Source organism: Aphidius gifuensis, linkage group LG6 (genome assembly GCF_014905175.1).
Source record: "Aphidius gifuensis isolate YNYX2018 linkage group LG6, ASM1490517v1, whole genome shotgun sequence".
Lineage (NCBI taxonomy): Eukaryota > Metazoa > Arthropoda > Insecta > Hymenoptera > Braconidae > Aphidius > Aphidius gifuensis.
Genome location: NC_057793.1, coordinates 3,689,487 through 3,715,756, shown reverse-complemented (window position 1 = coordinate 3,715,756; position 26,270 = coordinate 3,689,487). Strand labels below are relative to the sequence as shown.

Here is a 26,270-nt window from a genome sequence, read left to right as displayed (position 1 = left end):
AACAGTAACCAGGTTTAATAACAAGGAAAAGTTAATTACACTCGTAAATTGTAGAGAGGTATATAGTTTTAACTGCCTTCATTCTTATGAGAAGGCTTAAAGACTCAAGATAATATGAATTGGACTTGTAAAGATTCACAAGCATATCCCCCAAAACTTTCATCAATCTTTAATAATTTTAGAAAATTATATTAGTTTGACCTTAAACTCCAAAGTACATTTACAACTTGATTAATATTGGTAACCATTATACTTTTTTTAATTCAAAAAAGTTTTGATGTTTTAAGTCTATAATCTTCTCATTAGTATCAATCTCGTTTATTAATTAAAATAAAAAAATTGTTTATCTTTTGAAAAATAATTAGGTCGTTTCTATAGGCTAAACAAAAAAAAAAAAAAAACACTCCTGCCAACTTTATTGACTTGCAAGGTTTCGTAATTTCAATCTTTCTTAAAACTTTTTTAAAAAATCTTTATATATTTTTTTTCGTTGCCTTTTAGTTTGTTATTTTTTAAAATTCATTCTTTTCTCTTTAACTCTGTTGAGCGTAAAAAATTCCATGTAAGAAATTACTTAATATAAGTGGTGAAAAAAAATGTGACCTATAGCTGTGATCCATAATTAGACAAAATACGATATCACTAAACTGGCACGCATTACTTTTCTCAACACGCGATTCATTATTTATGTTTTTATTTTAAAATTTATAAACAAACATAAAGACAGACATAATGATAATAATATAAAATTAATAATCAATTTCAACATCATGAGTAAGAATTGCCTTTTAAAATAATTTATCCTTGAAATAAAAACTGATACACACCGGCTTGCCATCAGCTTCTGTCAGGGACATAACAAAAATCATATGTCAGCTTACATGTACAGTTCGACTATTCAGCAACACCATCAACTAAAAAATATATTTGTAACTGTGATTTTATTCCTTTTAAATTTCATTTTTTCTTTGACAAAGGTCTGAGAGTTTAAAGTGAGAAAAAAAATAAAAAACAAGTGATAAAAAACAAAAATCGTAAAGTAAAAAAAAATAGAGAAGGAGAAAAAAAAAAAAAATGATTTGAACCGAGGGTTAGCAAAAAAAAAAAAAACATGAATTCAAAGGATTTTACAGTTTTCAATATCCAATGAAATGCGTTATTCTTCAAGAAGCAGACATTTTCAAATCGGAAATCGAAGCAATGTTTGTTTTGTTGAGCGTGTGACATAAGATAAAAGAAAAGATATAAATATACAAGTATAAAAGTAAAATCCAATATCTTGAATTGAGTTTTTATGTGTATACTTAATATAAAGAAATTTTTTTTTTCTATTTCAAACGATAAAATATATTTTTCATAAATAATTTTGATGAAAAACAAAAAAAAAAATTTTTTTCGCATGTACAAAATATTTTTGTATAATATTTATAGATAACAAGATTATTATTATTTTTTTTCTAACTAAATTTTTGCAAGTTTATTTTAAAAATCGAAATAATAAAATTGAGTAAAGTCAATTGTCATTATTGTTGGTTATTTTTATTTTTAAATTTACTTTTATGTAAGTTGTATTGCTGTTGTCAGCAAATGTACAAAATAAATAAATAAATCAAAACAAGAATAACACAAAATGTATCAAGGTAGTTTTATAAAAGATGATGGTGTGAGTGACTTAAATAACATTGCCAGTTAGCTCTCACACTTAGTCGATCCCTACGTGAGTGCAATATGGATTTCTGTATTTTACGTAAGTCCAATGTCTGACTTTGGCTATGAAATTTTAAAGTTCACTGACATTATTATAATTTTCATAATAAAATATAATAGCTATATATAAATTTTATAAATTAAAATTACTATTAATATTTAAAATAATAAAATTGTCTTTCAAAATTAAAGACAATATTTTAATAATTTTTTTTATGAAGACTTAAAAAAAATTCAAATATAAAAATTGATTTATTAAATTCAATACATTATTACGTGAAAAAAATTATATTTGCATGTAATAACGAGGTCAAATGTTTTAAATTAATTTAAATAGATTGATAGACATAATTTTTTTTTAGTGAATTTATATGAATTATGAAGTTGAAAAAATGACATTTATATAATCAATAATTTTATATTTTAAAAAAAAATAATTTTTAATTGAAATTTGAACAAAAATAAACATTTTATAATTCAATTTTGGTAACTGAGGCATAAATAAATATGGCAAATACAAACAATGATGATACTTTGATGCTTATGATACAAATATATATAAATGAATTTAACGTTCATGACATCGCTTAGCAATCAATCAACAAACAATGAATACCAAACGTAATATCGATGCTTGAATGAATAACGTAGCCAAAGGCGATTTGCCAAACTGAGTATAGTTGGTAATTGTGATGAATATACATATATAAAGTTGCTACTGGATATGGCAGGCGTCGAACCGATGAGTTCACTATGTTCTCTGCCTCTCAACCAATTGAATTATTTATTATAACGATAAAAGTTACAATAGTGATTTCTCAATATCACTTTTACCAACTTTATACTGTTGGATTAAATATACTCAACATCATCCAGACAAAAGTTCATCTAAAATGCTTAATTTTTAAACAACTAAAATAAATATATGATTATTTAATTTTTTCTAAAAATAATAAATTATTATTATTATTTTTATATCTATAAAATCAAAATTATTTTTAATGCTTTTTGGTATTTGCAGACATTAATTATCAATCTATTTTCATATGAATAATTTCACATGAAAAATTCAAATAATTATTCTAAAAATATTTAATTTGTGAAAAGAATTCTTGTCTGCTTAATAATTAATTTAAAATAATGGATATGTAAGTATAGAAATAAACGTGATTACTCTAGTTGTTGATGATAATATAACTGATAGATATATTTATCTCTAAAGTTTTAAAGATGATGATGGTGATGATACTGGAGAATGGTATTACAACTTGAATACTTAACTGAACTTTAAATATAAGCTCATTTTGTATATCAAAAATTTATGTTGGTTTAATAATTGACTTTGAATATGATACTATACTGATTTTACTAATATATATTTTGAAAGCATATACTAATAAAAAATTACGATGCTGTTTAAAAATTTATCATTTTATTTTTACAGGTAATTTAAATAATCAATCACGTCTGATTGATTTTAAACAAAGTATCAACCACTGGTTTAAAGCTACAATAAAACGTTATCAACTAAATCATGATAATCACTGTGCTGGAATAAAATTTGGTTCAACAAGAGGCGATCAGTTAACAATGCCTGCAACAATTTTACTCGGTATTGTCATTGTTTACAATAGTGATGAAATTGGAATGAAATTTTTTTTTTTTTTTCTTTTTCCATTTTTTATCATTCAGTTAAACTGTTGATCCAGCTGGTTTCAATACTGGATTTGATCGTTATCATTATAAAACTCATGTGATCCTGTGAGAACAAATGCTTTTTTTCAATAAATAATTTTTCAATAGATTATTTGTTTCATTCAAATTATAAAACTTGCAATTTTACTGAATATAAAAATAAAAAAATATATTATAAAATTTTTATAATTAAAATATCATGAAATTATTAATTATTGATCAACAAAAGTTATTTTTTATACAAAATAATAGCAGTTGTTGTTGTTGTTAAAAAAGTTGATAAAAATATTATGTGTAATATCATTAATTAATTTAAGCAGCAGTTTGTCGGTTATAATAAATTAATAAAAAAAAAAAAAAACTCTTTAAACATTACTGGCAACTGTATACAGCATTTACTCTGTGATGCCTTTCAGTAAAAGTTTAACTTTTGTAAAGTTACCTGGTGCTGCTGCAGTTTTTTTATCATGATTAAATAAATAATTTTTTTATCAATTAAAAAAATTAATAAATATAATATTACTATTTTTAATTAAAAATTGAATATTAATGATAATATATAGGTCAAAAAACATTTAATAAAATATAAATTAAATTTTATATTGATTCTATTAAATACAATATTTAAATAGAATTTATTAATTTTTTGATTTTTATTATTAATTAAAAATTGAAAGATATTCAATAAAATATTTTTAAACAAATTAAATTTATTTAATTTCAATCTTATTTAAGAACATTGACTTGAAATTTAAACTAAAATAATTAAAATCAATATTATTGAATACCTAAAAAGTTTTTAAACATCATATATACTTACATCATTTACATTTGAAAATGTTTGTTGTAAATTTTACATTTAATTACATTTAAATTTGATGATATACGTGAAATAAAATTATGTCATATAAATTGATGTATCCATTAATTGGACTAAAAGTTTCAACGCAATTTGAATTTCTCATTAAGAAGTATAATTTAATATTGTTCTGTTGGTATTTTCCAGTGATAGTAATTCAATAGTAAACTTAATTCTATTGAATTATGCTTTGATGAGATTTTTGCTACTTGAATTATTTTGTATTTGTCTTTTTATAATAATCTTGGATGTCAAGATAACTTTGTCTTATCAAGTATTTTTAAAATAAATATAAATTTTTTTTCTTCATAATTATATTTTATAAAAACACTTGAGTTATTTGATAATATAAAAAATTTATCAAACATTAGAGCTCAATAAAGTGTTTATTTGTTCTTTTATATATATTTTTTTCATAGGATTTTTCATAACAATAATACTGAGAAATTTTATTAACTCATCAGCCTTATCTAAGTGGATTTAAAGATAGTGATAGTGACATAACAACTATTACAAGTGAATTTGATCATCCAGATTGTAGAACACTTGGTGATATTAAATGTAGTATTTAAAAAACAATTAAACGTTTTGATGATTGTCACGTATGAAGAGATGAATTCATGGTAAATGATACATGACAACTATCAAACGATTGGTTAACTGTCATGTAGGGTTCCACATGGACATGTAGAAATTTACAACTGCCCATATTTTAATTATCATTGTCAAGAGTTTAATCAACAGATGAAAGACATCTTGACATTTTTGATAGATCCAATTTTGATGGTTTTAAAATTAATACTGTACTACATAATAAATGAATTAAGATTTTTTAAAAATTATTTAAATAGTAAATTACTTAAGGTTGATTCCCAGTCGCATCACCGAACCAATATTTATGCCACGAAGGGCCCGTATATCAATAACGCTATTTTTTATTCCCGTGTCCTAAAATTTTTTGTGGCGCCACTGATGAAAAAACTAAGTTCTTTAGTAGTATGTGTGTGCGTGGCTACACACTAGCAAGCGAAGATTACATCGTACACTGAAACCATGCTTGTGTTCATGTCTGTGTGCTGCGCTTCTCGCGAAATTTTTGAATTTTAAAGTTATTTATTTTTAAAACGCAACAGACGAAATACTAAAAATTTATATCAAAAATTTGTCTTTTCTAGCACTACAAACTGATAGAAATTTAACGTTTTCTGTTGCGTTTTGAAAAAGTTATTAATAAAAATATGATGTACCGCCTATACCTTGCGTGTTAAAGTTGTGAACTTTGACAGTAAATATCTCAAAAAAACCACACAAAAAAAAATTGAAAAAAATTGACAATGTAGATAATTATTTCATTTAAACATAAGATAAAAAAAAAAAAAATCTGTTGCGATTTCAGATTTCCAGAATCAACCTTAACTTGAAATGTATATTTAATAAATCAAAATAAAACTTATGAATTTCAAAAAAGTTAGTGAAGACTTTTTGATTTTTGTTTGAGTAAAATAAATAAAAGAAAGCAAAAAAAAAAAAAGTTTTATATACTTACTGAAATTTATACGAGCTTTGAGGTCGTACTATTAGTTTTGAAATATTATAAGTTTGATATTGAATATTTTCTTTAAGTTTATTTTTATAACTGGACTCAATGTCTTATTGATTATCAAAGATTTTAAGAACATTATAAAATAATGTCTCAATTCCAAAAGAAGATTACACAACAGTTGTGTAATAATCATTCAATTGTATTGATATTTGATATTAAATGTGTTAGACAAATAGCAAAGAGATGAGGTTGACATAAATGCAGTAGAATTAAACAATTGAATCAGTTTGATATCGAACTGGTCTTGACGGTTTTCAAACAAACTTCAAGTGATCCAACAAGAACATTATATACCAATGGGACAATTTCAACAACCTTAAAATTTTCAACAAGTAATTTAACTTAGTTAAAAGTCAATTTAAACTATAAAATTTTACGAGTTAACTCGTATTTTAACTGATCAAAAAGTTGAAAAAAAAAACTGTCATTTCAAGTTTTTTCTTAGGAATTTTTTCTTAGTTTAAGAACAATTTAATTACTCTTAAGAATACACAGAATAAAATTTGAGCTATTGTTGGGTTATACAAAAGTATAATCATCATCAACAGCTGTACTTTTTATTAATTTCTTAGAATCACTTGGCATAATTCATTCATATGCATCATTAAACATAGTATTGTTGTATATATTTGCATATTTGTTTACGTTAAAAATTATCTGAAAAAATATTCAATAAATATTGACTTTATTTTTCTCTTTTTGTCATCTTATTTTTATGATAACTTAATAATTTTTTTTTCTTTTATTTATACATTTCATTTCCTGTGAAAATAAAAATTAAATGTATTTTTAAATTTTCCTTATTTTTGTTATGAATAAAAGCATATTTTTTAATGAGTTATAATTGCAAATGTTTTATTATGAATGCCAACTTCTGGAAAATAGATGTATTGACAAAAGATGCAATTGACAAAAGATTATTGTTCAAATAATTACATGAGACTAGTATATAAATGTTGCAGTTGAGTATTAAACTTTAGAATATTTACGAAATGTTACGAGAGTTACTTGTTATATTTTATCTTGGTGGAGTATTGACAATTCCTCCTCCTCCTCCTCCTTCGCCACATTCATTGTCCAATGATGAATGGTGGAGGGATACATTTATTTATCAGGTTTATCCAAGAAGTTTTAAAGACAGTGATGGTGATGGGGTAGGTGATTTAAATGGTGTTACTGAAAAACTTGATCATCTTGTTGATATGAATATTAGTGGCTTATGGCTTTCACCAATATTCACAAGTCCAATGGTTGATTTTGGCTATGACATATCAAATTTTACTGATATTGATAAAACATTTGGCACTATTGAAGATTTTACAAAATTAACATCAGCAGCACATTCACGTGGTTTAAAAATAATACTTGATTTTGTGCCAAATCATAGCTCAAATGAACATCCATGGTTTGCCAAAAGTATTAAAAAAATTAAACCATATGATAATTATTACGTATGGAAAGATGCTAAAATTATTAATGGAACAAGACAACCACCAAATAATTGGCTCAGTATATTTTTTGGATCAGCATGGGAATGGAATGAAGAGCGTCAACAATATTATCTTCATCAATTTGCAATTAAACAACCAGATTTAAATTTTAATTCACCAGAATTACGTAAGGAAATGGAAAATGCAATATTATTTTGGGCTGACAGAGGTGTTGATGGTTTTCGTATTGATTCAATGCCATACATGTATGAAGATTCTGAATTTCGTGATGAACCAGTTATTCCTAATAATGGATTGCAGCCAGATGATCCTGCAACACTTGATCATATCTATACAAAAGATCAACAGGCAACGTATGATTTACTTAAAACATGGAGAAATGTTCTTGATTCTCGTGGTGGAGAAAAAAAAATAATATTAGTTGAAGCATATGCAACACTACCATTGACTGTTAAATATTTTAATTATGGAGCAAATATACCATTTAATTTTATGTTTGTAACTGGATTAAATAATCATTCAAGTGCTCTTGATTTTAAACGTTCAATTGACCAATGGACAAGCAATATTCCCAAGGGTAATTTTGTTTCAAATTGGGTTGTTGATAATCATGATAATCCAAGAACATCAGCAAGATTTGGTGTACAACGTTCAGATCAAATATCAATGCTTTGTGCAATACTTCCTGGTGTTGGAATTATTTATAATGGAGATGAAATTGGAATGGAAAATGGTCCTGTATCATGGAATCAAACAGTTGATACACAAGGTTTAAGTGCTGGACCTGATCGATATATGCAATTCTCAAGAGATCCAGAGCGTACACCTTTTCAATGGGACAATACAACAAGTGCAGGTTTTTCATCAAACATTAAAACATGGCTTCCCGTTAATCCAAATTATAAAAATGATAATTTAGCTGAACAAAAAAAATCATTGACTTCACATTATTCTATTTTCAAAAAACTTGTTTTATTAAAATCTTTACCAATTATTAAAACTGGTACATCAGAAGTTATTTTAGCTGGTAAAGATATTCTTAGTGTTGTACGACGTCAGCCAAATAAAACACCAGTAGTTTTACTTATTAATTTTTCTGACAAGTCTATCACGGTTGATGCGAGTGCATGGTTAAATATACCTGACTCGATGAATGTATATGTAGCAAGCGTTGGATCAAATATAACATTTGGTTCTCGTCTAGACACAACTGCATTGCAATTACCTGGTGCTGCATCACTGATTTTAAATTAATCATTTATCTTATTGTATACTGACTATATATTACATATTTATTTTCTCTTATTCATTTTGCACAAGTATGATATTATGTCATACATTATATTAATAAAAATAATATTTAGCACAAATATTTGTTTTATTGTAAATTATTACTATTTTTTTTTTTAAATTTTCTTTTATTTGTTTTAATTAATATTTACAGCTACGTTTTTTTCGACTGGCAAGTTCAGAGATAAACGGAGTAAAACGAAGAAAAATTGGAGAAAATCAGAGGAACCATTTTCGTCAAGGCTTGGCTTTACTCTGTATGGACTCATATAATTATTATTATATGAACTTCGTGTTCCCAATATCTTTTCGAGCCGGTTTTATTTTATTTTTTTTTTTTTGTTGATTTTAATCCCACGATGCTGCCAGAAATAAATAAAAAAATAAATACAATTTTTTTTGAATTGCTGGTTAACGTGAAGGTGAGTGTATATTTTATTTATATTAAATATATGATGAAATATTTTTTTAACGAGTTAATGTTTCAATTGTACTTCATGTATATGTAATTATTTTCTCCACAGATGGATTATATAATATTTTTTTCTTAAATTTTATTATGCGATTGTCAAGTTTTTTTTTTTCATAATGAAATTTTACATTTAAATAACAGACAATCAATGACTTAAATTTGCAAACAGGTTTTTTATTTAACGCAAAAATTATTTTTTTTTTCTTGTATGCAAATATATCTTTTAAATTTCCATAACATTGCCAATGAAAAAATAAAAAAAACTGGTACCTTTCTCGTTATTAACTGAACAACGTTCCCCGTCGTTTTGGATTGTCATATATCATCAAAATTGATAATATAACTATGTTTAATTATAATATAAAACACGAAATTCAAATTTACATTTCGAAACGACTGTTCGAAGGCCAATATTGCGAATATATATTTTATATTAATTTGTTGCAGACAAAAAAAAAAATTGCTTTTTCAAGCCCACATATGTGTGTGCATATATATTAATTTGGCAAAAAAAAAAATATTAAAATTTAAAATGAAAAATTGTAGATTAATTTTTATTTATTCATTGGTTTATTTTTATTGATATTTTATGTGATGAATTACTGTCTATATATTTGCATGCAAAAAAAAAAGTGGAAGTAGGTGTGGCATTCGCATTGTGTGGTCATTATATGGACCTGCAGTATATCTTGCCAGAGTTCCCTCTCCAATACGAGCATCTTCCTTGACATCTTTCGCGTTTAAATCTATGTCCAGATGTATACCTACATACAAGAAACACAGATACAAGGCCTTCGACCTTTTTTTTTGCAATATGTGACTTAATGACTGAGGCCATTGGCTATTTAGCAATACTCGATAAAAATCCTTATATACCCTCATCTAAATTTGACCTTGTAGAATTCATAGAATGTTCCATCGTTAATATGCACATTTTGAAGTTTAAATTTTTGACAGTACCTTTTAAAAATAAGATAAAACAAAAAGAAAAATAAAATAACAAAAATGAATTAAAATAAGAATAAGACAGTTATTGACCTTTCTCGATAAACGGGGAGGTACCACTCTGTATCAGATTTGTAGAATTGATTAGCGCATTAGTTTGCATATGAATCAGGGATAATGTCTCGGAATCAGGCCCAAGAAGGGTAATAATATTAAGGTCCACTAATATACTCCTTCTACAAGTTTTTTATAGCCTAGCAACTGCCTACACTATTGCAATTTTCCCCGCCTCATGGTCCTCGAGAAGTTGCCTTAACTTGAGTCCTCCACCAAAATCAGTTAACATTCGTGTTCGTCCCTGACAACATCGCATCTTGGCATCAGAGCTCTCATTATATACTCTGGCCAAATGCTTTGCTGAATAATTATTTAATTTTATTTTATTTGTTAAATTATTATTGAGATAAAGTAAAAAAAAAAAAATAAATTATATTAGAATATCATTTTTTTTAAAACATATTAATAGTTTTGTTGTTTTTTTTTTTTTTAGTAAATTTTTTTTTTTTTTTTATTTGCACAACTTTTAAATATAAATTTTGCAAGTGTTAGCCCAGACATTGTCCCTTTCACTTTGCTGTCTCATCTTAACTTTTAAAACCCTGCATCTTAAAAAATTTACTGCGTGACCTTGACAGACTGGAGCGTGGCCGAGTTATTGTGATTTAAAAAAAAAAAAAAGAAAAAAATAGAAATAATTAATAATGTTAATGTTACGTTTTTTGACATTTTTATTTATTGGAATTGGTATATTTGGTACAATAACAGCAGTTGAAATATCTGAAGAGTGGTGGAGAGATTCATTTATATATCATCTTTATCCACGTAGTTTCAAAGATAGCGATGGTGATGGTATTGGTGATTTAAATGGTATTACAAGTAAATTGGAATATTTAGTTGATATCAAAGTTAGTGCTGTATGGATTGGTCCATTTTATAAAAGTCCAATGATTGATTTTGGATATGATATTACAAATTTTACTGGTGTTGATCCAATATTTGGTACATTAGATGATTTTAAAAAATTAACATCAAAAGCAAAATCATTGGGATTAAAAGTAATGCTTGATTTTGTACCAAATCATAGTTCAGATCAACATCATTGGTTTCAAAAAAGTATTAAAAGAATAAAACCATATGATAATTATTATGTTTGGGCAGATGCTAAAATAATAAATGGTACAAGACAACCACCAAATAATTGGCTTAGTTTATTTCAAGGTACAGCATGGACATGGAATGACGAACGTAAACAATATTATTTACATCAATTTGCAGCAGCACAACCTGATTTTAATTTTCGTGATGAATCATTGAATGAAGAAATGAAAGATGTATTAAGATTTTGGCTTAATACTGGAGTTGATGGTTTTCGTATTGATACTATTCCAAGTCTCATTGAAGATACAAGATTATTAGATGAACCAAGATTACCAAATACTGGTTTACCAGACACTGATTCAGATACACTTAGACATATATATACATATGATCAAGATGAAACTTATGATGTACTTAAATCATGGCGTGAAGTACTTGATGATAGTCCAGGACCAAAAAAAATATTTCTCACTGAAGCATATTCAAGTTTAGCTGATGTTATGAAATATTATGATTATGGATCAAATATACCAATGAATTTTATGTTTTTGGGTGAACTTAATAATCGTTCAACTGCATATGATTTTAAGCGTAAAATTGATCCCTATTTAAATGCAATACCAGATGGACAATCAGCAAATTGGGTTGTTGGTAATCATGATCGATTCCGTGTTGCAACAAGATTTGGACCAAAAAGAGCTGATCAATTGACAATGCTTGCAGCAGTATTACCTGGTGTTGGAGTTATTTATAATGGTGATGAGCTTGGTATGGAAAATCGTGTTATGACATGGGAAGAGACAGTTGATCCACCTGGTTGTAATGCTGGTCCATTGAGATATAAAACAACATCAAGAGATCCAATGCGTACACCATTTCAATGGGATAATTCAACTAGTGCTGGATTTTCAATAAATAATAAAACTTGGCTACCTGTACATCCAAATTATAAAACAATTAATCTTGCTGCACAAAAATTAACAGCAGCATCACATTATAATGTTTTTAGAAGATTGGCTGCACTTAAAAAAAATCCAGTTATTAGTAAAGGTACAACAAAACTTGTTGTTATTAATGACATTATATTGGGGGTCATTAGACGATTACCAGGTAAATCACCAATTGTTTTACTCATCAACTTCAGTGATGGCTCTACTCATTTTGATGCAGCATTTTCATTAAATATACCAGATAAAATGTCAGTATACGCGGCAAGTGTTGGATCACACATCAAAGTTGGCGCAACATTTGATACAAATCGAATTGAACTTCCTGGAGCAGCCTCAGTAATACTCAAATTGAAAAGTCGCTGATTAAAATAATATTGTTTTAGATTTAATGAAAAAAAAAATTTTATCAAAATAAAAAACAAAAAAAAAAAACCACAATGCTATAAAGTACAGACTTGACGGAGAAAATATTCAAATTTTTTTCACCCTTTTCTCTGCGATGGGTCAGTTTGGAATAAAAAAGTGGAGAAGTATTCCCACCAAAAAATTGATATCATATTTTTGATCAAAACAAACCTCAGTCGCATTAAAATTTTTTTTTTTTTTAACACTACTTTATATCTGCAGGAAGCGATGTTTTTTTTATATTTTGTTTTTTTTTTTTTTTTTTATACAACGGTATTTGAAATTTATAACTTAGTTTTTATTTATCATAATGGGTTATTATTATTTTTTATTTAACAATGCTTCAAGACAAAACAATCTCATACAAGTATTATAAAAAAAAAAAAATACAACAAAAACAAAAAAAAAAAAAAAAAGGATTTCTAAATAAACAAATGGAAAATCCAAGCCAAAATAGACTAGGTTTTTAATTATTTTTTATTATTAATTAAATAACATTTAGAAATAAATTTTTGACAGTAATTTTACTATGTGTGTTTATGTAATACTTGGAAAGAAAAAAAAATATAATCAAAAAAAATAAATAGAATGAAAAAAAAGTTAAATTATATCCTTTCTTCAGTATAAATATATTCTCCTATATTTCGATGAATAATTAATTTTATATTACTGTTATAATTAATTTTATACCACTGTTAACATTTTTATATTTTGTTGACGATTTAAATAATTTTTTTCTTTTTTTCAGTGACCTTTAAAGACTACTTTATTTACTTTCTTTTAAATAAAAACAATAATAATAATTCACAAATTGAGTGAATAAATTAAAGTAGAAACAAAAATAAATAAGCTATTTATTTATTATTATTTATTAATTATGTTAAAATTTATTACTAATAATAATAACGTAAAAAAAAAAAAAATTTAATATTAATTTTCAGGAGCTTTGTGAAAATTCAGCATTTGTTTAAAGCCGATTTTATCATGAAATTATATAGGTATATCGCCTCTGCAGTTTATTACTACCATATGCAAAAACATAAATTGTTTACGATTTTACAAATATTAAGAAAGAGACCATCATTTATATGTATTTCACATTATTCATATCAGTTTAATTTATTTTTTTTTTATTTTTGTTTTGAAAATAATCAATATTTCTAAGTTATCATTATTTGATAATTAATATGTTTATATTATTCTATACTTTGCTTCCGTGTTTATATTATTATTGATTATACATGTACATATAATGATAACGTAGATAATATGTAAAAGAGAAAAACAAATTTAAATTATATTGATCAAAACATGTCAACGTCACTTGACTTTTCTACATATATGTTTCAGTCTTGCAACGTTGAGAAATTTACTACACTGTTTCGAGATTTATTTACACATCAAATTAATTAAAAAAATTTTAAAGATAGCAATGATGATGATGATGGTGATATTGATGATGCTTTAAGAAATAACAGTTTTATTACTTTCATGTGGTTATAGGTTTTTTGTAGATATCATCAATTTATTTCGACTTTATTTACTGATCATTGATTAGTGAACCGAGTATCTGGTATGATGATTTTACAAGGATCAAAAAAAAAATACAAAATTAATTTATTTAAAAGTTCTGCTTGATTTTGTATTAAACTACAGTTCAGATAAACATGTTTGGTTCGTAAAAACATAGTAAAAAATAAACCGTACGATCTGTAGACTTGTCGTTTCGAGAGATGCAAAGTTTTTTAATGAAACAAAATATTCATCCAATAACTAGTTAAGTTTGTTTGGTTAATCAGTGTAGGAATGAAATGATTAAATAGACCAATACGATCGTTACTAATTTGCTGAGAGTCGACCAGTTTTTAATTAGTTACTTCATCAATAAAAAAAAATATATATGTATTTATTTTGATTAAAATTTAGGTGATGATGATTTTTTAATTTATCTCATTATAATATGCGAGTAAATTCATATATTTTACTAATTACTTGTTAATCACATTATTTGAATAACAATAATCTCATACATATTTATGAAAAAAATTGTTATGGAAATTATCAAGTAATAAGTATTGAAAACTATTGAAATTATTTTATAATGATTAATGAGTTAACCTTTGTAAAAGATAATTTAAAAAAAAAATAAAAAATATCCGGGAGGATTATCATCTTGATGCTATAATACATACAATAGTGCAGGTATTTTTCGAGAAATTATAAAACTTCGATACCTAATACTGGTAGATATATAAAAATATAATATTCCACGATTAAAAATATTTAAGGGAATTGTTAAATTAAAAAATAATTAATTGTCGAAAATGGTATTTATGAGATAATTATTTTTATCAGTAACATCTTAAGAATTATATATTGATTAATTTGAGAGTCACAAGTAATACTACTTATTTATTTTCGTAACAAAGTCGATACACAGTAATTAATGTCAAAGTTTGAATAAGTATTCAGCCGAAATGAGGAGTGGAAGTATCAAGTGTTGGTGGGAATATTTTATCAGAGATACGAGTCAATGCTTTGAACTTGCCAGCAGTATAATTAAATGTTTGTTTTTTCTAAATACGAATTGATTAAATAAATGGAACAAAAATAAATCAGGTAATTATTTTTGTAATTTTTAAGATAAAATATATTTGTTTTAAATTATTTTATAAATAAACAAAATTTGATAGGTCGTCAATGCACTTGAAAAAAAAAAAAAAGTCCTGGTATGCTTGAAATGGTTACGATAAATAAATTATTGATTGTTTATCAATAAAATCAGGCAAGCAAAGCCAGATTAATGTATATCTTTCAATCGAATTTGTTTTTATCGGAAATTTTTATGAATCCCAGACAATATAAAATAACGGTGAGAAAAAAAATTGACCTCATTCAATTACAAGATGTTGCATGCACAAACATTTTTGTTTCTCATTGGTGGGATCATTTTGTGCTCGGCTGAAGAAAAAGTATCAACAGAATGGTGGCGTAATAATTTTATATATCAAATATATCCACTGAGTTTTAAGGACAGTACTGGTGATGGAGTAGGTGATTTAAATGGCATCACAAGTAAATTGGAACATATTGCTGACATTGGTGCTAGTGCTCTCTGGATTTCACCAATTTACGTAAGTCCAATGGTTGATTTTGGTTATGATATTACAAATTTTACGGATATTGATCCAGTATTTGGTAATCTTGATGATTTTTCAAAATGATTATTTGATGGAATATTATAAATATGGATCAAATCTTCCAATGAATTTTATGTTTATGGAAGATCTCCGAGCAAATTCAACTGCACTTGAATTTAAATACAAAATTGATCGTTATTTAAATAGAATACCAAATGGACAATCAGCTAATTGGGTTGTTGGAAATCATGATAAATTTCGTGTTGCAACAAGATTTGGACCAAAAAGAGCTGATCAATTGACAATGATTGCAACAATTTTACCCGGTGTTGCTATAATTTATAATGGCGATGAAATTGGCATGGAAAATAATATTATCTCTTGGGAGGAAACAGTTGATCCAGCTGGTTGTAATGCTGGACCTGAACGTTACAATACAACTTCAAGAGATCCAGCGAGAACACCATTTCAATGGGATGATACTGTTAGTGCTGGATTTTCAACAAACACCAAAACTTGGTTACCAATTCATCCAAATTATAAAACCCTCAATCTTGCTGCTCAAAAATTAGCTCCAGCCTCACATTATAAAGTGTTAAAAAAATTATCTGCATTAAAAAAATATCCTGCAGTTAAAGATGGTTCAAACGAAATTATTGTAGTTGGTTATAATGTATTGGGAATTGTTCGACGTTTACCAGGAAAATCACATGTTGTTTTACTTATTAATTTCAATGATTCAATGACTGTTGTTGATGCGGCTTCTTGGATGAACATTCCCGATAAAATGAATGTATATACTGCAAGTGTACATTCAAATATCCAAGTTGGTGAATCGATTAATACAAATGAAATTAATCTACCTCCAGCTGCTTCAGTTATACTAACTCAAAATTAGACTCAAAATTAATTCATCACGTTGAAATAAAGTACATATTATTAACCTAAATAATTAATTGAAATTATTTTTTTATAACTTATAAGCATTATAAATATAGATTGATTCTTTAAAAGCACATTCAGATAAAATTCTCTAGAGTAAAGTCTGAATAAAATTACAAGTTATAAAATATAATATTCCACGATTTAAAGTATTTAAAGAGCTTTTTAAATTAAGAAAAAATAATTAATTGTCGAAAATCGTATTAATGTCAATTATTTTCATATGTAAAATTTTAGGAATTATATATAGATTACTTTCAGAGTCACAAGTAATACTACTTATTTATTTTCGTAACAAAGTCGATACACAGTAATTAATGTCAAAGTTTTAATAAGTATTCAGCTGAAGTGAGGAATAAAAGTATCAATTGTTGATGAGAATATTTTATCAAAGATTCGAGTCAATGCTTTGAACTTGCCAGCAGTATAATTAAATGTTTATTTTTTTTTTTCTAAATACGAATTGATTAAATAAATGTGATAAAAATCAATATTTTTAAAGTTATTTTATAAATAAACAAAATTTAATAGATCGGTAAACATTTAGAAAAAGAAAAAAAAAAATCTTGGTATGTTTGAAATGGTTATGATAAATAAATTATTGATTCTTTATCAATAAAATCAGACAAGCAAAGCCAGATAAATGTATATCTTTGAATCAAATTTGTTTTTATCGGAAATTTTTTACGAATCCCAGACAATATAAAATAACGGTGAGAAAAAAAATTGACCTCATTCAATTACAAGATGTTGCATGCACAAACATTTTTGTTTCTCATTGGTGGGATTATTCTGTGCTCAGCTGAAGAAAAAACATCAACAGAATGGTGGCGTAACAATTTTATATATCAAATATATCCACTGAGTTTTAAGGACAGTACTGGTGATGGAGTAGGTGATTTAAATGGCATCACAAGTAAATTGGAACATATTGCTGACATTGGTGCTAGTGCTCTCTGGATTTCACCAATTTACGTAAGTCCAATGGTTGATTTTGGTTATGATATTACAAATTTTACGGATATTGATCCAGTATTTGGTAATCTTGATGATTTTTCAAAACTTGTTACCAAAGCAAAATCACTGGGTCTTAAAGTACTTCTTGATTTTGTACCAAATCATAGCTCTGACAAATGTTCATGGTTTACAAAAAGTATACAAAAAATAAAACCATACGATGAATATTATATTTGGAAAGATGCTAAAATAGTTAATGGTACAAGACAACCACCAAACAATTGGCTTGGTGCATTTCAAGGTTCAGCATGGGAATGGAATGAACAACGTCAACAGTATTACTATCATGCATTTGCAGTAGGACAGCCAGATTTAAATTATCGTAATCCACAATTAAATGAAGAAATGAAAAATGTTTTGAGATTTTGGTTAAATCGTGGAGTTGATGGATTTCGGGTTGATGCTATTCATTATCTCATTGAAGATTCAAGATTTTTGGATGAGCCTAAAATTGCAAATACTGGATTACCAGACACTGATGCTGGTACACTTGAACACATATATACATGTAATCAAAAAACAACATATGATATTGTTAAAACTTGGCGGGATGTGCTTGACGCTAGTCCTGGACCAAAAAAAGTATTTCTTACCGAAGCTTACACGAGCATTGATTATTTGATGGAATATTATAAATATGGATCAAATCTTCCAATGAATTTTATGTTTATGGAAGATCTCCGAGCAAATTCAACTGCACTTGAATTTAAATACAAAATTGATCGTTATTTAAATAGAATACCAAATGGACAATCAGCTAATTGGGTTGTTGGAAATCATGATAAATTTCGTGTTGCAACAAGATTTGGACCAAAAAGAGCTGATCAATTGACAATGATTGCAACAATTTTACCCGGTGTTGCTATAATTTATAATGGCGATGAAATTGGCATGGAAAATAATATTATCTCTTGGGAGGAAACAGTTGATCCAGCTGGTTGTAATGCTGGACCTGAACGTTACAATACAACTTCAAGAGATCCAGCGAGAACACCATTTCAATGGGATGATACTGTTAGTGCTGGATTTTCAACAAACACCAAAACTTGGTTACCAATTCATCCAAATTATAAAACCCTCAATCTTGCTGCTCAAAAATTAGCTCCAGCCTCACATTATAAAGTGTTAAAAAAATTATCTGCATTAAAAAAATATCCTGCAGTTAAAGATGGTTCAACTGAAATTATTGTAGTTGGTTATAATGTATTGGGAATTGTTCGACGTTTACCAGGAAAATCACATGTTGTTTTACTTATTAATTTCAATGATTCAATGACTGTTGTTGATGCGGCTTCTTGGATGAACATTCCCGATAAAATGAACGTATATACTGCAAGTGTACATTCAAATATCCAAGTTGGTGAATCGATTAATACAAACGAAATTAATCTACCTCCAGCTGCTTCAGTTATACTAACTTAAAATTAGACATATATATATGCATTATAGATCAGATTATCACGTTGAAATAAAGTACATATTATTACCTTAATAATTAATTGAAATTATTTTTTATAACTTATAAGCATTATAAGTATAGATTGATTTTTTAAAAGCACATTCAGATAAAATTTTCTAGAGTAAAGTCTGAATAAAATTACAAGTTATCAAAAGAAAAAGGCTTCTAGTAACGATTCATATTAAATCAACTTTACTTTTCACGGTACTCAGAAGTTTGGTAGCTTTAGATACTTAAGACGTCTGGTGTGGGCAACTTAATTGAGATTACAAATAAATTGGTAGCTTACGTAAAACTAAATGTAAGTGTATACTTTGAGTTCCGTCAATCTTAACATACAAACTATTTCGTAACTTTGACAATGATCCGTTTAACTCGTCCTAAGAACCATTAGTATAATAGATTTATTTTTTTGTATATTTTTAACTATTATTTAGAGAAAAAAAATTAATTATTAATTTACAAAAAATACTCAGTGTGGATATTTAAAAATAAAAGAAATACAATCACAGCATTGGAAGTACATGAGATAACTATTACACATATAAAAATTTGTTATAAAATGTAGGAAGAGTAGATAAAAAAGTAAAAAAAAAAAAAGTTAATCAAACGTTGATAATGGTCTCTGTTCTATTTTGTATTTCTGTGGTTAAAAGAAGTAATGAGATTGGTTTAACAGATGATAAAATGACGTAAAAAGATACACTGCAATTGCAATTTAATGGTGGATCAGAAAGAAAAATAAAATCTTGAGCCAGAACTTTCTATAAAAAAAAAAATAAAAATAAAATAGTACTGTACTATCTGTACTGGATTATCCGTCAGAAGCAAAACATGGCTTCCTATTCTCGCAAACTATACAAAACTCTATATTTGGCAAGCCAACAATGCAACTGCAAATTCCTATTATCAACTTAAAAAATTAAAAAAAAAACTTGTTCACTCAAAGTCCCGCAGCATAACGGAAAAAACAAATAGCTGTGTTGTGATTATTTTAGTAAAAAAAAGTTTAGTAAAAACAAAAAGAATTTAATCAGATTTAAAAAAAAAAATCAATTCAAATAAAATAACACAGTGCTTTTTTAAAAATAATTTAAAGTTTTTTTTTTTTTTCTTTTATTATCAATCGGAATTTGACAAGTCTAATCAATTTATTTATTTTTTTATTTATAAAATAAATTATCTAAGATAATATAATTATTTTCAGACTTGAATTGGTTAAAATTGCCTAATTGAGTTTTTTTTTTCAGTAATTTTTTTCCGCTGATACAACGTCAGATGATGTATCATAATAATATTGCCAATCTTTGTTTTTTTTCTTTCCTTGTTTTGTTTTCTTGTAAATTCATTCGATGACAAACGCTTTCGACACAAACAAATTTAACCGATAAATAATTTTATAAATCTCTATGTAATCAACAAGCAGATAAACAATATTTTTTTAATCATAAGTGACTGTATCAAAATATTCATGATAAGAAAAAAAAATTACAATTAAAAAAATTTTACTGATATCAAAAAATTACAAATTAACTTGAAACAATATTTTGAAAATGAATATAACAAAAATTGTTTTTTAATCTATAAAAATTTTCTTTTTAAAAAAATTAATTTTTTACAGAAATGAAATTAATTTAAATAAATTTTTTATTTTTATATTGTCCGTGTGTACTACATCTGTTGAATTTAATAGAGATAAATAATCTCGTAACACATACCTATATGGCATAGTAAAAATAAAGCGTAACTTTTATACTGACATTATTATGATTTATCCGGTAACGTTTGGACATTACTTGGCACGTGGTTTCGTATTATATCAAAGAAAAAAAAATACACAAAGTATGCGTCACTCTTGGTAGTGACAATGATAGCTTATTAAATAAATCATTGTCACTTGTTTGCCTAATTAAAGTGTTGAATAATTTCCTGTTCTTTATTGAGTTTTATTTTATCAGATTTTAAAAATTTATATTAAGATTTTTTTAAAATTTATCTCTCATTGTTATGATTATTTATAAAATCTAAATTTAGCTAATTTATTTACACAATAAAATTAACAAAATAAAAAATAACAGTAATTTCTAAATTAATTGGTCGGAATTTATAATTTTTTTTTTTTCATTTTAAATTACTTCGTTAATAAATTTAAAAAATAAAAATAACAGTTAAATTTATCGTATTAGTATTCTTTTTATATTCTATAAATTGCAAATATAAAAAATTAATAAAAGCTACGCAAATTTTACGATAAAATTTACAGTCTTCTCACCTTTAATTTTGGTGATTGCAAAATAACCTTAAGACCGAACGACGGCCTTAATGAATAAAACAAAAAGGCGGTCGATAGGCCTTCGTACTTCCGGCTGATGACACACAAAGTATATATAAAAAAAAAAAAAATACGATATGACAATGCTGTATAAATATATAAACAATGCATATGTGACACAGGTAGAATTGAGGACATGATGACCCCATCTCTTAATCGAGGGTTAAATATTATTATCATCAAAACCTCAGCAGATAAATATTGTTTTAATCCATCACATGACTGATAAAATTATAAACCTACTTCGAACTCTATATATCTTAATCAAGATATTAATTTTATTATATCAAATCAATGAATCAAATCTTGTAAAACAAAGATGTTAAAATACACAGATAAACTGATTGTAAAATAAAATAAAAATCTCAAGTGTAAAAATAATAAATAATTTACATTGTAACAAAGCAATTAGGCAATTTAATTTTATGTATTGATTTTTTTTTTTCCTTTTTTTTTTTAGCATTGACAGAGAAAGAGACATTGCTCTTGAACGAGCTCTTGACTCTGGGAGTAATTGTGTGCACGCCCTTCTGCAATAAATAAAGAAGGAAAAAAAAAATCATTGATCACCAAAAGTAGAATTATTTATTCATTAATGCATATCACGATTACATTTTGTAAACGCTCTAGACATATAAGATTGAAGCAAAAAACATTGATCATTTTATGTACAAGTTTCAACAAGTCTACATCAGCTTGTATAGTTGTCTTGTAATATAAATTGTCGACAGACTTTGACATTACCTAACACCAGTTAATAATTTTAAAATAATTTATATTGTCTAGAAAATTATCCATTTTTTTTACCTTGAAACAATAGACCAGTCCGTAAAAACGTGTTACATTAAGTTTCCGACAATTTTCATTGAGTTAAATAAAGACTTGCTACGATTCTATATCAACTTCCGCAGTTGTGTGTTTGGAGCCGAGGAATGCAGTGACAAGAAAAAAAAATAAAAAAAAATTGTAAGTAAATGAAATATAAGCTTCATATGTAATTAAAAAAAATTCTAAAATTAATATCGTTTTCATTTTAAAATATAAATATTATTATTTATTTTTATAATATTTTATTTACCGTCAAAATATTGAAAAAAAAAGTTTCGATTTACAAGCGATTGCAGTGAAATTATTAACTGAAAATTTTATTGATCAACATAAACTTGAAATAAAGCCTGATCATTATTTTGTTATCTCGTTATTATTATTATTTTTTTTTCTTAAGCGTCGACTCTGACGTAAATGCTTGTATCAATTGTGGAATAATATTTTTATTGAAAATTTACATTATTACAGTAGCTATCATGTAATGGTGTTGAAAGAAAAATGTTAAAAAAAAAAAATTTATGATGAAGGTTATCGATCATAGTAAACATTTGATTATCACTTAATCAGAAAGACTGATAAAACAATTGACAGACTGATAATTTATTTATTCATTTGTTTTTCAATTTCTTTATTGTTTTTTTTTTTTCAGCTGTCAAGCTATAAAACGGAAAACATGATGCATATCACATCATTGCACAGTAAAATGTTGCGAACATCAGTATTGTTGTGTCTTTTCACTGCAGTGATTTGGTGTTCCGCTGCACCAAATCCATCAGAAGAGTGGTGGAGAGATTCTTTTATTTATCAAATATATCCACTGAGTTTTAAAGACAGTAATGGTGATGGTGTAGGTGATTTAAATGGCATCACAAGTAAATTGGAACATATTGCTGACATTGGTGCTAGTGCTCTCTGGCTTTCACCAATTTACGTGAGTCCAATGGTGGATTTTGGTTATGATATTACAAATTTTACGGATATTGATCCAGTATTTGGTAATCTTGCTGATTTTTCAAAACTTGTTACCAAAGCAAAATCACTGGGTCTTAAAGTACTTCTTGATTTTGTACCAAATCATAGCTCTGACAAATGTTCATGGTTTACAAAAAGTATACAAAAAATAAAACCATACGATGAATATTATATTTGGAAAGATGCTAAAATAGTTAATGGTACAAGACAACCACCAAACAATTGGCTAAGTGCATTTCAAGGTTCAGCATGGGAATGGAATGATCAACGTAAACAGTATTACTATCATGCATTTGCAGCAGGACAACCAGATTTAAATTATCGTAATTCACAATTAAATGAAGAAATGAAAAATGCTTTAAGATTTTGGCTTAATCGTGGAGTTGATGGTTTCCGTATTGATACTATTCCTAATCTGATAGAAGATTCAAGATTTTTGGATGAGCCTAAAATTCCAAATACTGGACTACCTGATACAGATTCTGGTACACTTGAACACATATATACATACAATCAAAATGAGACTTACGATATTCTTAAAACTTGGCGTGCTGTGCTTGATTCTTATAATGGAACAAAAAAAATGTTTCTCACTGAGGCTTACACAACTCTTGCCTACCAGATGAGATACTACGAATATGGATCAAATATTCCATTCAACTTTATGTTCATGGGAGAGCTTAATAATCGTTCATCAGCAGTTCAATTCAAACGCACCATTGACCGTTATTTAGATGCTATACCAGCAGGTCAATCAGCTAATTGGGTCACGGGAAATCATGATCAAGGACGAGTTGCCTCAAGATTTGGACTTAAACGAGCAGATCAATTGTCAATGATGGCAGCAGTTTTACCTGGTGTTGGAATAATTTATAACGGAGATGAAATTGGTATGGTAAATCGTCCAATGTCTTATAAAGAAACACTTGATCCTGCTGGCTGTAATGCTGGTCCATCAAGATACAATACGACATCTCGGGACCCACAAAGAACACCATTTCAATGGGATAGCACAACGAGTGCCGGATTTTCAACAAACACAAAAACTTGGCTTCCAATTAATCCTAACTACAAAACATTAAATCTTGCAGCTGAAAAACTTGCATCAGTATCACATTACTCGATTTTTAAGAAATTAGTTACACTGAAAAAATTGCCAGTCATCAGTAAGGGAACAACACAAATAATTCTCGTTGGATACAATGTATTTGGTGTTGTACGAAGACAAGCAGGACAGTCACCTGTTGTTTTACTTATCAATTTCAATGATGTATCAACACTTGCTGATGCTGCCTCTTGGATGAATGTACCAGATCAAATGAAAGTTTATGTTTCTAGTATTGGTTCAAATATTCAAATTGGAGCAACAGTCAATACCAATCGTATTATACTACCAGCTGCAGCTTCAGTTATCTTGGTTTAAAACGAAATAACTAAATTGTTACATAGAAAATATAAATATATATAACTACAATGTTAATTTGTAAATTAAAATACATAAATTAGTTTGAATTGAATTTTAAATGTTTTTCATCGTCAATATTTATTCATAGGATACAAAATAATCATTCGAATATTATTTCAGCAATATATTTTTTTATTTCTTTTATCGTTGATATTTTTTCAAGTTGGAAAAATATCTTCATGGCAAACTTGTACTCTATAAAATTTAATTAACCAAGTCCTAACTTATCGAATGGATATCAATTTTTTTTTTTGCTTTTTTATTTCAATCTATGGCAATCATCTTTCGTCTAAGAGGTAAATAAATTGTTCACATAGGTTAGACTTTGAATTAATTTTTTTTTTCTTCCTTTCAGTGGTTCGTGTGGTCTTCAATGTTTTTTTCTATTTTTTTTTTTGGAGTTTGTTTTCCTAGATCTCACTGACCAACACTTGAATTTTCGTAATGACACACACCCCTGCTGAGAAAGACCCTTTTCTTATTTACGTATATTATCTAGTATATTTAGGGTATTTTTATTTCTTATCTGCATTGATACAACTATACAAGCTCCATTCATTTCTATAGGGTAAGTTGATATTTGTGTCAATTTCCAACACCATTAACGAAGCATTAAAACCAATGCCGAGAGTAAAGGCTTCTTTCAAGGGCTGAAAACAACTTGTAACTCGACACTTTGTACTCATTAGCACATAAGTCATGACTTGTGTTTCATGTTGAAATTAGTTATATTTACATGACTGCAGTAAACATCTCATTGATGTATTAATTAGACTTTCATTCAAAGAAAAATCATTTTAATATTTTCTACATCAATAAAAATTAATATTATGAAAACAAAATAAAAGATTAATATTCATTACATAGTTTATTTATAATAAGAAAAAAAAATATAAATTAAATAAAGTCACTTTGATTTTAATGAGTCAATATTTTTTTAATAGTAATTTCTATTGTATACATAGAGATATGAAAAGTTTGTAGAGCTGCTAACAAGTTGTTGTAGATTATAAATATCAAGTTACTTAAGATGATGTTAAACACTTGAAAATTTGATTATCTATATTTAATCAATAATATTTAGGTGTAAATTAACTGATTATGATATTTATCAGTAACACCTTGTTGAAGATACAAGTATGTAAATATTGACAGCTTTTAAAATTTTTTATTTAACCACTATTTTCCAAGTTATTAGCGAGTCAATCAATGTCATTAGATACTAGATTATTTTTCAAATTACACAAGTAAACTATTTATATTTTAATCAGCGCAATAACTTGACTTTTTGACCTCACATTTATCACAAAGTTATTTATAATAGAAAGACTTATTACATTTCCACGATGTCTATTAAAAATTCAATTGACTCAAATGTAGATAAAACTGTATAAAAGAAGAAAAAAAAAAAACAAAAAAGATATATAAAATTCTAGTCAGAACATATGGAAAGAGATGACTCTGTATGTATATACATGAGTATAAGAAGAAAACAAATTCACTCGTTCTCATGGCAGGTACCGCACTACGCTTTAGCGCGCACCAATCACGCTGAGTGCACATACTTCAGTAGTTCTCAC

At 26.7% G+C, this 26,270-nt stretch overlaps 5 protein-coding genes and 1 pseudogene across 5 annotated transcripts in view; 5 read left to right on the top strand and 1 right to left on the bottom strand.

Annotated features, from left to right (window-relative positions):
* The window catches only part of LOC122858929 (chaoptin-like), a 57,257-nt gene that overhangs the window by 16,809 nt on the left and 14,178 nt on the right, over positions 1–26,270 (bottom strand). The window lies entirely within an intron of this gene.
* On the top strand, positions 6,857–8,569 carry LOC122859690 (alpha-glucosidase-like). Its single transcript, XM_044163375.1, has one exon. The coding sequence runs from the start codon at positions 6,857–6,859 to the stop codon at positions 8,567–8,569; it is 1,713 nt and encodes a 570-aa protein (XP_044019310.1).
* On the top strand, positions 10,542–13,051 carry LOC122858932 (alpha-glucosidase-like). Its single transcript, XM_044162170.1, has one exon. The coding sequence runs from the start codon at positions 10,784–10,786 to the stop codon at positions 12,491–12,493; it is 1,710 nt and encodes a 569-aa protein (XP_044018105.1). The 5' UTR covers positions 10,542–10,783; the 3' UTR covers positions 12,494–13,051.
* LOC122858934 lies at positions 15,241–16,603 on the top strand (annotated as a pseudogene).
* LOC122858933 (alpha-glucosidase-like) lies at positions 17,338–20,118 on the top strand. Its single transcript, XM_044162171.1, has one exon. It carries the CDS (start codon positions 17,365–17,367, stop codon positions 19,054–19,056), a length of 1,692 nt encoding a protein of 563 aa, XP_044018106.1. The 5' UTR covers positions 17,338–17,364; the 3' UTR covers positions 19,057–20,118.
* On the top strand, positions 21,934–24,749 carry LOC122858930 (alpha-glucosidase-like). The gene is made up of 2 exons (XM_044162169.1): positions 21,934–22,391; positions 22,903–24,749. Exon 2 carries the CDS (start codon positions 22,927–22,929, stop codon positions 24,646–24,648), a length of 1,722 nt encoding a protein of 573 aa, XP_044018104.1. The 5' UTR covers positions 21,934–22,391; positions 22,903–22,926; the 3' UTR covers positions 24,649–24,749.

What these genes read in the sequence shown, in the direction of transcription:
- LOC122859690 (XM_044163375.1), top strand. Translation starts at nt 6,857, where the DNA reads ATGTTACGAGAGTTACTTGTTATATTTTATCTTGGTGGAGTATTGACA.
- LOC122858932 (XM_044162170.1), top strand. Translation starts at nt 10,784, where the DNA reads ATGTTAATGTTACGTTTTTTGACATTTTTATTTATTGGAATTGGTATA.
- LOC122858933 (XM_044162171.1), top strand. Translation starts at nt 17,365, where the DNA reads ATGTTGCATGCACAAACATTTTTGTTTCTCATTGGTGGGATTATTCTG.
- LOC122858930 (XM_044162169.1), top strand. Translation starts at nt 22,927, where the DNA reads ATGATGCATATCACATCATTGCACAGTAAAATGTTGCGAACATCAGTA.